Source organism: Barbus barbus (genome assembly GCF_936440315.1).
Source record: "Barbus barbus genome assembly, chromosome: 2".
Lineage (NCBI taxonomy): Eukaryota > Metazoa > Chordata > Actinopteri > Cypriniformes > Cyprinidae > Barbus > Barbus barbus.
In genome coordinates, this window is record NC_136730.1 from 5,842,069 (window position 1) to 5,854,874 (window position 12,806).

At 36.3% G+C, this 12,806-nt stretch overlaps 1 protein-coding gene across 1 annotated transcript in view; it reads left to right on the forward strand.

The window, feature by feature from the left end:
- LOC306876712 (serine/threonine-protein kinase D3-like) overlaps nucleotides 1-12,401 on the forward strand; it is a 19,968-nt gene extending 7,567 nt beyond the window's left edge. Inside the window, exons 4-17 of the mRNA XM_079428068.1 lie at nucleotides 764-918; nucleotides 1,981-2,179; nucleotides 2,956-3,033; nucleotides 4,135-4,237; nucleotides 4,348-4,471; nucleotides 5,298-5,375; nucleotides 5,501-5,714; nucleotides 6,492-6,520; nucleotides 6,634-6,813; nucleotides 6,902-7,063; nucleotides 8,258-8,356; nucleotides 9,363-9,630; nucleotides 11,875-11,960; nucleotides 12,087-12,401. Coding sequence (XP_079284194.1) covers nucleotides 764-918; nucleotides 1,981-2,179; nucleotides 2,956-3,033; nucleotides 4,135-4,237; nucleotides 4,348-4,471; nucleotides 5,298-5,375; nucleotides 5,501-5,714; nucleotides 6,492-6,520; nucleotides 6,634-6,813; nucleotides 6,902-7,063; nucleotides 8,258-8,356; nucleotides 9,363-9,630; nucleotides 11,875-11,960; nucleotides 12,087-12,272 — 1,961 coding nt within the window. The 3' untranslated portion in view covers nucleotides 12,273-12,401. The remainder of the gene's footprint in view (nucleotides 1-763; nucleotides 919-1,980; nucleotides 2,180-2,955; nucleotides 3,034-4,134; nucleotides 4,238-4,347; nucleotides 4,472-5,297; nucleotides 5,376-5,500; nucleotides 5,715-6,491; nucleotides 6,521-6,633; nucleotides 6,814-6,901; nucleotides 7,064-8,257; nucleotides 8,357-9,362; nucleotides 9,631-11,874; nucleotides 11,961-12,086) is intronic.
- The last annotated feature ends 405 nt before the right edge of the window (nucleotides 12,402-12,806 follow it).

Consider the following 12,806-nt stretch of genomic DNA (forward strand, 5'->3'; position numbering starts at 1 on the left):
TTATTTATATTTATAAATTCATGTTTCTTATTTAATATTCATAATATAAATTATATATATAAATGTATTAGCCCTATTTATTTATTTAGCTTAGTTTCTATGACATGATGCTTGATTTTACATTATGTTGTTTAGAAAATTATATTTATCGTGTTATGAAGAGTTTATCGCATCCAAAATAAGTTTTTGTTTACATAGTATATGTGTGTGTACTGTCTATGTTTATTATGTATATATAAATACACACACATACAGTATATATTTTGAAAATATTTACGTGTGCATAGTTATATTCATATCATTAATATTATATATAAATATATTTAGTAAATAAACATATTTTTCTGAAATATATACATGTATATGTATATACATATTTATATATACAAAACAAAAAACTTTTATTTTGGATGCAATTAATCGCGATTAATCATTTAACAGCACTAATTTAAAGTTATTTGATGTTTTTGCTTAGATTCTATGACATTAGTTTCTGCAATATGTTGTTAATGTTCAGTTTTATTTATTGCTTATTTGTTTATTACATAATATATTTACTTATCAAGTCTTATACTGAATATTTGCATTTTATTGTATTGCCTAATTGCTTATTTATTTGTTTAATATTTCTATATTATTTATAAATATTTACCTATTGAAAATGTATTTTATTATTGCTAAGTTTCTATGACATGTTGTTTGTGTTTCATTATGTTGTTTAACATCGTCTGAAAAAGTCTTTTCTTTGTCTTTCTCTCTGCAGGCTGCGGCCTGGATTTCCACAAGCGCTGTGCATTTAAGTTGCCCAACGACTGCTCTCGCGTGTATCGCCGCTGCGGCCCGAGTCTGTCGCTGTTTCCTCCAGGTCGGCCCCGGACCCCGACGCTCTCCAGTAACACCGGCGGGAGTCTGGAGGAGGTGACCATCCTAACCAAAGACTATAGAATACCCAAGATGCGTCGCTCTTACAGTTTTGAATGGGGGAAAAATGCAACACTCAATATGGCCTCTCTATCGAACGAAGCCCCGCCTTCTGAGAAAAAAGAGCCAATCCCTAATCAGTAAAATTAACGTGTCACTGCAGCTGCCGTTAGAAGTCATGCTGTGTTCCAATTCGCCTACTTATACTATGCCCTAAAAGTATGTACTCTTTTGTGACGAAAAAGTACATATTTTGAGTGTGTAGCAGAACAGTAGGCAAGCTTTGGGACATACTGCGTCTTTAACGGACTTGCTTAGTAACGTGCATTCTGTCACTGATTAAACTGCCCTGTCAATCATCTTGTCACAGTTAACAAAATCCACATTTCGTTTAATTTCCTACCATATTGGAGAGAAATGAAGAGGCACGTTGATCTGCCAGTCGCAGGTCTATCATGCTGAGCACTCTCTTCATATGTTTACATGATGATGGTTAGACGTTCTTTCTCTGCCTGTCAGTTGGTCTTGCATATCCGCCATGTTTGTAGTTTTTTAAACACTTTTTATGCGTGTTTGTAGTTGTAATCGAATCCTCATCCACCGTGCAATGTTAGCCGTTAGAGTGTGCATCGATTTGCACTTCGAATTTTAATCTCAAGTAGTAGACCATCCGGAAATCTTTGGCATACTCTTTTCAACATGCTATGATTTGGGACATACCAATTCTATTTTCGAATACTGTTTAGGACGGATATTATGTGAATCGGGATGCGTATCGTCTGGTCTAGCCTGAGACATAAGCTTTTTATAACACGATTTGGGCAAAATAAACACCATTTAAGATACAGTTGTTGGCAGATTTCATTGGTGATCTCAAATATGAAATTTAAGCTTAGTGAACAGTTTTGGAGAGTTTGATGTTTCCCCATTCAAAGAGATAGGAGCTGCACTTGCATGGCCGAGTGACATGACTTGCCTTAAAGGGACTTTGTCCCAGCCGACGCTCACGGATCTGCGAGGTGTTTGAAATGCTCTGAAATGGTTTGTTTTTTCCCTCAGATCAGCATGTCGAAGCCGGCACGCTCGCGACCGCCGTCCTGGGCCGACGTGCCGGTGTCTGTGGGGCTGTCGGAGGGGAAGGAGGCCCGACCGCGAGTCCCTCACACCTTCCACATTCACACCTACACCAAACCCACCGTCTGCATGCACTGCTTCCGGCTGCTCAAGGGCCTCTTCAGACAGGGCATGCAGTGCTCCGGTGAGAGAGCGGCGTGTAAACAACAATCACAAACTATGTCTCTTTCAAAACATTTTCAGTGTCCAAGTTGATACTGAGAACTTCATTAAAGGGACAGTTCACCCCAAAATGAAAATTCTGACATTAATTACTCACCCTCATGTCGTTCCAAACCTGTAAGACCAAACACAAATTAAGATATTTTTGATGAAATCCTAGAGCTCTCTGACCCTGCATAGACAGCAATGCAACTGACATGTTCCCAGACCCAGAAACGTAGCAAGGAAGTCATTATTTTTTGTTTTCTTTGCACACAAAAAGTATTCTTGTAGCTTCATAAAATTACAGTTGAACCCCTGATGTCACATGGACTGTTTTACCCATGTCCTTGCTATGTTTCTGGGCCTGGGAACATTTCAGTTGCATTGCTGTCTATTAAGGGTCTGAGAGCTTTCGGATTTCATCAAATATTTCTTAATTTGTGTTCTGAAGATGAACGAAGGTCTTACGGGTTTGGAACGACATGAGAGCGAGTAATTAATGACAGAATTTTCATTTTTGGGTGAACTGTCCCTTTAAAGGTGCAGTGAAATTACAAAAACAAACACGCCCATATCTTGATAGCTCCGCCCCCAAACTCATGAACATGCAATGCAACAGGCCCCTCCCCCATCACAAATGGACACTTGTTTTGGTGCACTTTCAACAGGATTTCTCAGAAACCGCTTACTTCTCATATAAGTCTTCTGAGCTGTAAAAGAGCAATAACTTCTTGCTTTCTCTGTGTTTCTCTCCAGACTGTAAGTACAATTGTCATCGCAGGTGTATGACTCTCATTCCTCCTGAGTGTAATGGTGAGAAAGCAAACGGAGAAGGTCAGTTTGAAATGTATGCGTGGGATAAAAATGTTTATAGGTCACATTTCACCCCAAATCAAAAGAGGAAAATCAGACTTTCCATAAAGATATTTCAGCCTACTTTTAAGACTTTTTGCATTGTGAAAATAAATATTATTTCACATTTAAATAAAATGTTTTTGTTTTAGTTTGTCCACCACTATAGAGACGTATTTTAATGTAAATCAGCATAAATTAAATGCATTAAACATGTTTAATTTTTTGCTTAATTGCTTATTAATTTATTATGTAATATTTATATTTATTATGTTCCTATTTAAATATTTTATTTCTTTAAAATTAATTTTCATTACTATTTTTATATATACAGAATATTTACATTTTATTTAGATTTTTTGTCTAATTGCTTGTTTATTTGTTTATGATTTAATATTTATATTATATAAATTATATGTTTATATTATATACACAAAATTTTCACAATACTGATAAAATATTGGAAATCAGTATTGACACGTAAATTATAGCATTCTGGCAAATTTAGTTTACTTCCACAATTATTCAAAAGTTAATGTATTAAAGATCATTTTAAATTTAATACTTTTATTCATCAAGGATGAATTAAATCAGTCAAAAGTGATAGTAAAACATTTTGAATGTTTTATTTATCAAAGAATCCTGAAAAATAAATTGTATCATGGTTTTCCACAAAAATATGAAGCAGCACAACTGTTTTGAACATTGACTATAAAAAATGCTGAAAATTCAGTTTTGATCACAGAAATAAATTATATTTTACAATATATTCAAATAGAAAACAGCTCTTTTAAACTGTAATAATATTTCACAATTAATCACAATTCTGATCAAATAAATCCAGCCTTGGTGAGCAGAATATAGAAGTTCAGAATAGTTTGAAATGCATAAATATATATAAAAAATATAAATGTTAAAAAAAGAGGTAAAAGGTTTTAAATATTTTTAGTATGTTAAACGTCCATCTTGTGTACTTCTACATATGAGTTACTGTAAAACATTGTACATTATATAATGTTATTATATTAAAGAGACAGTTGTGTCTTGTTTTCATAAAGTGAGTGTAGCCTACTCTATTTTCAGAGTTTGAGGACATGAAAGTGGACACGTTAAACGATCTGTATGAAGAGCTGCGATATAAAGACCCGCCGGCCATAGATATAACGCCGCTGCAGCCGTCCGTCGCGTAAGGATCCACCTCACACATGATCCTGATCAATGCAGCGCTGTAGACTGAGCTCAGGTGTTCACCTCACTGTGTGTGTGTGTGTGTGTGTGTGTGTGTGTGTGTGTCAGGCCGTGTTTCAGCAGTAATATTCCTCTGATGCGAGTGGTGCAATCAGTCAAGCACAGCAAGAGAAGAAACAGTGGAGTGCTGAAGAAAGGCTTGTTAATCCATCATACCAACACTGACAAAATGGTGAGACACTTTTATTCATACGTAGAATTATATTTTTTTATTATATTTTTTATAATTTGTATTTATATACGCTACAGTTAAAAAGTTTGAGGGTCACAATTTTTTTTTTGTAATGTTTTAGTGTCAATAAGATACTATTATAGTTTATATTAATAGTTGAGATATTTTTTATATCTAAATATATTTTATTTATTTTATTTTTTAATTTTTGTCATCTTTATTTGTATTTATTATTATTATTATTATTATTATGTCTTTATATGTACTTGCTTAGTTTTTATTTTTATTTTGAGTTTTTTTTTTATAAGTTTTTTGTCATCTTTATTTTTATTTATTATTATTATTATTATTTTAATATGTCTATATATGTTTTAGTACAATATTTTTTGTTTTGGTTAACTCTAATAACACTACTCACCGAGGCTTTATTTATTTGGTCAAAAGTACAGTAAAATATATTATTATAATTTAAATAAACTGTTTACTGTTTGAATATAATGTAAAATGTCATTTATTTTGTGTGATCAAAGCTGAATTTTCAGCATCATTATTGCAGTCTTCAGTGTCACATGATCCTTCAGATTTTTCTGTTTAATTTGTTCAGGATTTTTTTAATTGAATGTTCAGAAGTAAATCACCTTTTTAAATAAATTTTTTGTAACAAAAAATAAACAAATATATGTGTTTGTATGTATGTGTATGTATATATATATATATATATATATATATATATATATATATATATAATAAAATATTTTATATTTTTATAAAATATATTTTTTTAATCTTTTGCATTATTTATATTATGTTTTTTTTTTCTTTGCAGAGGAAACGTCACTACTGGGTATTGGATGGGAAAAGTATCACCCTGTACCCGAATGAAATCAGCATTAAGTACTTTAAGGTTTGTAAGTCTTTATAATGCATCATGTCACCTTTGACACTTACGAAACACAGCAACATTTGACACATAGTTAATCTTAGGGCTTTCATGAAGTTATTAACATAGTTGTGTGTGCTTCATTTCAGGAGATTTCTCTCTCAGAGGTGCTGCAGGTTCGAGGTCCGGCTCAGCTCACTGTTCCAGTGCTGGCAGGCAACAGCGCACACTCGTTCGAGCTGGTGACGGGATCTCTGGTGTACTGTGTGTTTGCAGATCAGGACGGCCCGTCATGGGAGTCAGCTCTCAGTCAGGCCCTCAGACCGGTTCAGGGCACCGTATGCCACACGACAATCAACACCGGTTAGAGCAACAAGACCTGAATTATTCATGAGTCTCTGATTCCACACAATAGAAATATACTCTTAGTTCAACCAAAAATGAAAATGCACACACCCTCGGGTCATCCAAGATGTAGATGAGTTTGTTTCTTCATTAGATTTGGAGAAATGTAGCATTACATCATTTGCTCAGCAATGGATGCTTTGCAGTGAATGGGTGCCGTCAGAATGAGAGTCCAAACAGCTGATATAAACATCACAATAATCCACACCACTCCAGTCTATCAATTAATATCTTGAGAAGCAAAACCTGCATGTTTTTTAATGTTTTTAATTTGAACTGTTGCTAAAATGAGTCTGAATCACTGAAAAACTCTGAATCAGGAGAGAAATCTGCACAGATCAAACACTTTTTACAAGCCAAAACAATCAAAAACTGTTCTAAACAAATATGTTTAGGTGGATTTTGATGTGGGAGACAACAGGAGATGGACTTTTATTATGGATTATGGATCGTATTTTGAACAGAAGCGACTGTTTAAAGTTAAAACGCCTTGATGGATTTGTTTCTTACAAGCACACAACTTTTCACGTCACAAGGCATTAACTGATGGACTGGAGTGGTGTGGATTATTGTGATGTTTTTATCAGCTGTTTGGACTCTCATTCTGACGGCACCCATTCACTGCAGAGCATCCATTGCTGAGCATGTGATGCAATGCTGCATTTCTCATCCACATCTTTGATGATCCTCATGTTGTCTATAATGCCAAATAAATGACACCTCTTCTTTTGCCAGGTGATAGAAAGAACGATGACGAGACCCAGGTGAGACTCAATTTTTGATCATAAAAATATTTCTAAAATAACCACTAAAATTTGTTTCAAAGAGGGAATCAAACATCTGAATGTGTCTATGTGTTCGTGTGTGTGTGTCGCAGGACATCAGTGAGCTCTATCAGATCTTCTCTGATGAAGTTTTGGGTTCGGGTCAGTTCGGGGTGGTTTACGGGGGCACTCACAGACAAACGGGCCGTGCGGTCGCAGTCAAAGTCATCGATAAAACAAGATTTCCCACTAGACAGGAGGAACAGACCAAAAATGAGGTTTTGATATTGCAGGTATGAGTTCAAGATGCCATTTTCCCCACAATTCCAACACTTCTGTTGTTTTTGTTGTTGTTATATCATCCATATGTGTGTGTTTCAGAGACTGTCTCATCCAGGAATCATTAATTTAGAAAGGATGTTTAAGACAATGGAATATACTTTCGTTGTGATGGAGAAGCTCCACAGCGACATGTTAGATATGATTTTATCTCACGAGAACGGACGTCTGACTGAACGCACCACCCGCTTTCTGGTCACACAGGTGAAGAAGCTTGTTTGGTCTTAAAACACAGAATGTTCCTCTATTGTTAGTCCCATTTGTGACCCTGGACCACAAAACCAATCATAAGGGTCATTTATACATGATCTGAAATATCATGATATATGGTTTGTTAGGATCAGACAATATTTGTCCGAGATTCAACTATTTGAAAATCTGGAATCTAAGGGTGCAAAAATATTACTAATCAAAAATGAAGTTTTGATATATTTATGGTAGGAAATTTACAAAATATCTTCATGGAACATGATCTTTACATAATGCCCTAATGATTTTTGGCATAAAAGAAAAATGGATAATTTTGACCCATACAATGTATTTTTGGCTATTGCTACAAATATACCCCAGCGACTTAAGGCTGGTTTTGTGCTCCAGGGTCACATTTTTGGGAGAAACCTACTCAACAAGCTCTCCAAGCTATCTTTTAGGCTTGAAAAAAAGTTGCCAGAAGGCTTTTTCTGACCACCTCAAGCAGAACATTATCTCATGCTTGTTTAACATTTTACTTTTTAATAACTTACAAGTCTGTTATGCTAAAATTAAAAATACAGTAAAAACTGTCAAATATTATTATAATTAAAAAAAACTGCTTTGTGTGAATATATTGTGAAATGTAATTTATTCCAGTGATTTAAAGCTGAATTTTCAGCATCATTACTCCAGTCTTCAGTGTCACATGATGCATATGAATCTGTTTTGTATAGGTCTTCTTCATACGCTCTTAAAAATAAAGTAATCTATAGTTCCATGAATAACTCTTAAAAATAAAGCTTTCAAAAGGTTTTTTTTTTTTTTTTTTGTAGCATGTTTGTTTCCTCAAAGAATCCTTCAGTGACCCGTTCTTAAACGAGCTATTGTGTGAAGAACATTTAATTCATCTAAATAATCTTTTTCCACTATAAAGAACCTTTTGTGGAATGGAAAGATTCCATGGATGTTAAAGGCTTTTCATGGAACCATATAGATGCTCATAAAAACTCAAAGAGTGTGGAAACTTTCCATTTCACAAAAGGTTCTTTATGGTGAAAAAGGTTCTTTAGATGATTCAAATGTTCTTCTATGGATTTGCTGCGAAACCCCACTTTTGGAATCTTTATTTTTAAGAGTGTTTAAATCAGTGGAGACTAAAGAGGGTTCAGTCTTTGCTGACCTGTGGATCTGTGGTTGGTGTTGAAGGTTTTGGAGGCTCTCAGGTACCTGCACATGAGGGACGTTGCACACTGTGACCTGAAACCAGAAAATGTGCTGCTGGCTTCACCTGAACCATTTCCTCAGGTCTGACACTCTCATATATGGCTCTTTAGGCCGTGTTCACACTTGGCGTCTTTTTCGAAGCTGCCGGCGTCTGTTTTACATTATAATCCTATGGAGTAAACCGTGTTTTCAAAAAAGTCCTGAGCGCTTTTTAAAACGCCACCGCCGGCGTCTTTTTCTGCAGCTCAGAGCGTTTTTTCGAGTTGAAAAAATTTCAACTTTTCTGAAAAAAACGCCCTACGTCAAGCGCCTTTTTGACAGCTGACCAATGACAAGCGAGTAGCGAGATCTGTCGTTTCCATAACAACAAGAAGAAAAATGGAGAAGGTGCCGGTAGATTACTGCTCGTACTAGTTTCGGAGCACAAGGAGCTGTATGATATGAGCACAAAACTCTATCATAAAATTGGTTCCTTCCCCGTATAATGTCATGCACCCACAAACGTCGTTGTGAATCGACATTTTCTTTCCTGTTAACTTCAAAAGCCAACGCAAGAGCCAACGTTTTACTCTTTCTTGACATTTCTGCAGTACACAGCGCTAGGCTACTGTTGCAGCTGTTGCTATGACAACAAAAGACGCTCTCAGCTGCTATTTGTAACAGACGCTGCCAGTTTGTTTTTCATTAAAAAAAACGCTCTTGTCAACTTTTTCTAGTCAAAAAAGACGCCAAGTGTGAACACGGCCTTGTGATTTTCAATGTTTTTGACACTTAAAGGGATAGTTCACCCAAAAATGAAAATTGTGTTGCTGTCTATGAGCTCTCGGATTTCATCAAAAATATCTTAATTTGTGTTCTGAAGATCTTATGGGTTTGAAACGACATGAGGGTGAGTAATTAATGACAGAATTTTCATTTTTGGGTGAACTAACGCTTTAAAGTCAAGTCTGGAATTGCATGTGTCCAATGGAGGTATTTAGATGTTGCTATTTATTTAGATATTTAGAATCATGGTTTTGATTTCCAGGGAATGCAAAAACTGAATGCATGAAAAATGTCTGCATTGAATGCAATGTCTCTGTTTCAGGTCAAACTGTGTGACTTTGGTTTCGCTCGTATCATCGGACAGAAGTCGTTCCGGCGCACTCTCGTCGGGACGCCTGCGTATCTGGCACCTGAGGTCATCTGTAGTAAGGGTTACAATCGCTCTCTGGACATATGGGCCGTGGGTGTGATTTTATACGTCAGTCTGAGTGGAACATTCCCTTTCAACGAGGACGAGGACATTAATCAGCAGATCACCAACGCTTCTTTCATGTATCCACGCCAGCCGTGGTCCCTCGTCTCACTGGAGGGTAACAGACCATGTGTATATATATATATATATGTGTGTGTGTGTATGTACAGTTGTGTTCAAAATAATAGCAGTGTGTTTAAAAAAGCGAATAAAGCTCAAAATCCTTATAATATCTTTTACTTCAATACACACAAATGCATTGGGAACATTGCACATTCTATTCTAAATCAAAACATGAGGAAGATTTTAGCAAATTTGTTATTATTTTACAGAAAGTGAAGAAAAAGGAATATTAGGCTGTTCAAAAATTTTATTTACAAAGTCAAACATTGCTTGAAGAGTTAGCTTTCTTGTGAATGACTGAACTAGTATTTAGTTGTATAGCCACGGTTTCTGAGAACTGCTTCACATCTGTGTTGCATGGAGTCTGGACCAGTGAACAGGTATTCCAGCCCAGGACGATTGCACTACAGACCACAATTCCTCTGCGTTTCTTGGTTTTGCCTCAGAAACAGCATTTTTGATGTCACCTCACAAGTTTTCTATTGGATTAAGGTCTGGAGATTGGGTTGGCCACTCTATAACGTCAATCTTGTTGGTCAACCATTTCCAGGGCATTTCCTCTTTGGTATAAGGCAACATAACCTCTTTAAGTATTTTAATGTACTCAAACTGATCCATGATCCCTGGAATGAGATAAATGGGCTCAACATGTAGTATGAGAAACATCCCTATATCATGATGCTTGAGCCACCATGCTTCACGGTGTACTGCGGCTTGAATTCAGTGTTTGGGTGTCATCTCACAAACTGTCTGCGGCCCCTAGACCTAAAAAGAACAATCTTGCTTCATCAGTCCACAAAATATTGCGCCATTTCTCTTTAGGCCAGTCAGTGTGTTCTTTGGCAAATTGTAACCTTTTAATTTTTTCAGCAATGAGACTTTGCGGGGGCTTCTTGCCGATAGCTTGGCTTCACATAAGTGTCTTCTAATTGTTACAGTACTCACAGGTAACTTAGACTTTCTTTGGTCTTTGCCATTTTGGCTATTCTTCAATCCATTCGAATGGTAGTTTTCCATTTTCTTCCAAATCTTTCTGGTTTTGGTTGCCATTTTAAAGCATTTGGCATCACGTAAGCTGAGCAGCCTATAATTTTCTTCACTTCTTTATATGTTTTGGCCTCTCTAATCAACTTTCTTCAACAGACCCATTTTACTCAGATTTTCAGAGAGAAATGCACAGTACATTTGCTGCCTCCGTCCTTAAATAAGGGCCACTTGTTTGACACCAGTTTTTCACAGAATGATTTACCTCTCTAATTGAACTCCACACTGCTATTATTTTGAACGCCCTTTTCAATTAATGACTCAATCACATGCATGTCATGACTGTTGGGTCTGTTGGTTTTCTATTACGCTACCACACCAACTAGTAAAATATTTGCCATGTAGAAATATAATTTCTACCAAAAACAGTGTTTTTGACCACTTTTTAAGAAGTTGTTTCCCAGTTTGGGAAACCTTGAAATAATGTCATGTGTGCTGCACTTCATGTTGTTACTAATGATGAATGATATTTTTTTTCTCTTTGTATTTTATATCAACATGGTACAAGATTATCTTGCTTAAATCAATATAATAAATGAGTTGTGTCAAAAGTAATCTAAAAGTAGTCTGATTATATTACTTAAAATGTAATAAACATTAAGACATGCATATAATGGTCTTTTGTCATTTAAGTTAATTTTAAATTTTTCACACTTTTACTTGAACTGTGGGCACGATTAGAAAAGGCTAAGTGGTTTTAAAATATGTAATTTTGAGATAAAAAGCTGCATTAATTCCATGCCAGAAATGGGCAAAGCTTCCATAGTTTTGTACCGTAAGTGGTTACCAGATGGTTACTTTTAAGGGCAGTCGTGGCCTAATGGTTAGTGAGTTGGACTCGTAATCCAAAGGTTGCGGGTTCGAGTCTCGGGCCGGCAGGAATTGTAGGTGGGGGGAGTGAATGTCCAGCGCTCTCTCCACTCTCAATACCACGACTGAGGTACCCTTGAGCAAGGCACCGAACCCCCAACTGCTCCCCGGGCGCCGCAGCATAAATGGCTGCCCACTGCTCCGGGTGTGTGTTCACGGTGTGTGTGTTCACTGCTGTGTGTGTGTGTGTGTTCACTGCTGTGTGTGTGCACTGCTGTGTGTGTGCACGTTGGATGGGTTAAATGCAGAGCCATACTTGGCCGTATGTCACTTTCACTTTCACTTTCTTTCTGTTAACTCATTTCTCTCTGTCTCTCTCTCTCAGCGGTGAATCTGATCAATAACCTGCTGCAGGTGGTGGTGAGACGCAGGTTCAGTGTTGGCAAAGCGATGGGTCATCCTTGGTTTCAGGTCTGGTGACTTTTCCAAAAATCAACCCTACCCAAATCATATTGTGGCATGCACATGCAGATTTGAGGGCACTGACTGGATGTACAGTGTGCTTTATGCATTTCTGGTCTGTTTCTCCCGCTGCAGAACTTCCAGATGTGGTGTGACCTGCGTGAGTTTGAGCAGCGGATGGGATATCGCTATCTCACGCACGAGGCGGATGACGAGCGCTGGAAATCCTACGCTCTGGAGAAAGGCCTCAGTCTCCCACAACATTTAGCAGCAGAAGCAGCCACAGATGAAGAGCAGAAACAACAGCCAACAGACACTTAGATTTTACACAAATATAACTGTGAATATTGTATTATATCAGCAACTTTGTGAATCTGCTGTGTTGTATATCTAATTATTTTGGTGTACTTTAATATGTGACATATTTTTCAATAAAATAAGCAAAAGGCTAATCTTGAGTTTGTTTTTCTCAGACACTGTAAGTAATGTCAAATTAATAGAATAAATAAATAGAATATAACTTTTTGTATTATATTATATATATAAAAATTTCTGGTTAACCATTTTAACTGCAAGACTGATTTTTTATTTATTTTTTTTCAGCTGAAGTTGTTGCTGATTATATATTTGTTGCTATTATATTTTATTACATATACCCCCGGCTTCACAGACAAGGCTTAAGCTAGTCTAAAATACATGTTAGAGTGTCTCAACTGAAAATATCTTGCTCTGACATATCTTAAAATATATCAGTGTGTCAAGATGCACTCCTTAATGTTTTCTTCTAAGGCATTTTTGTAAAAGTTGCTTAAATATCGTAATTTAACTAAGGCTTAGTCCTGGCTTAAGATGAAA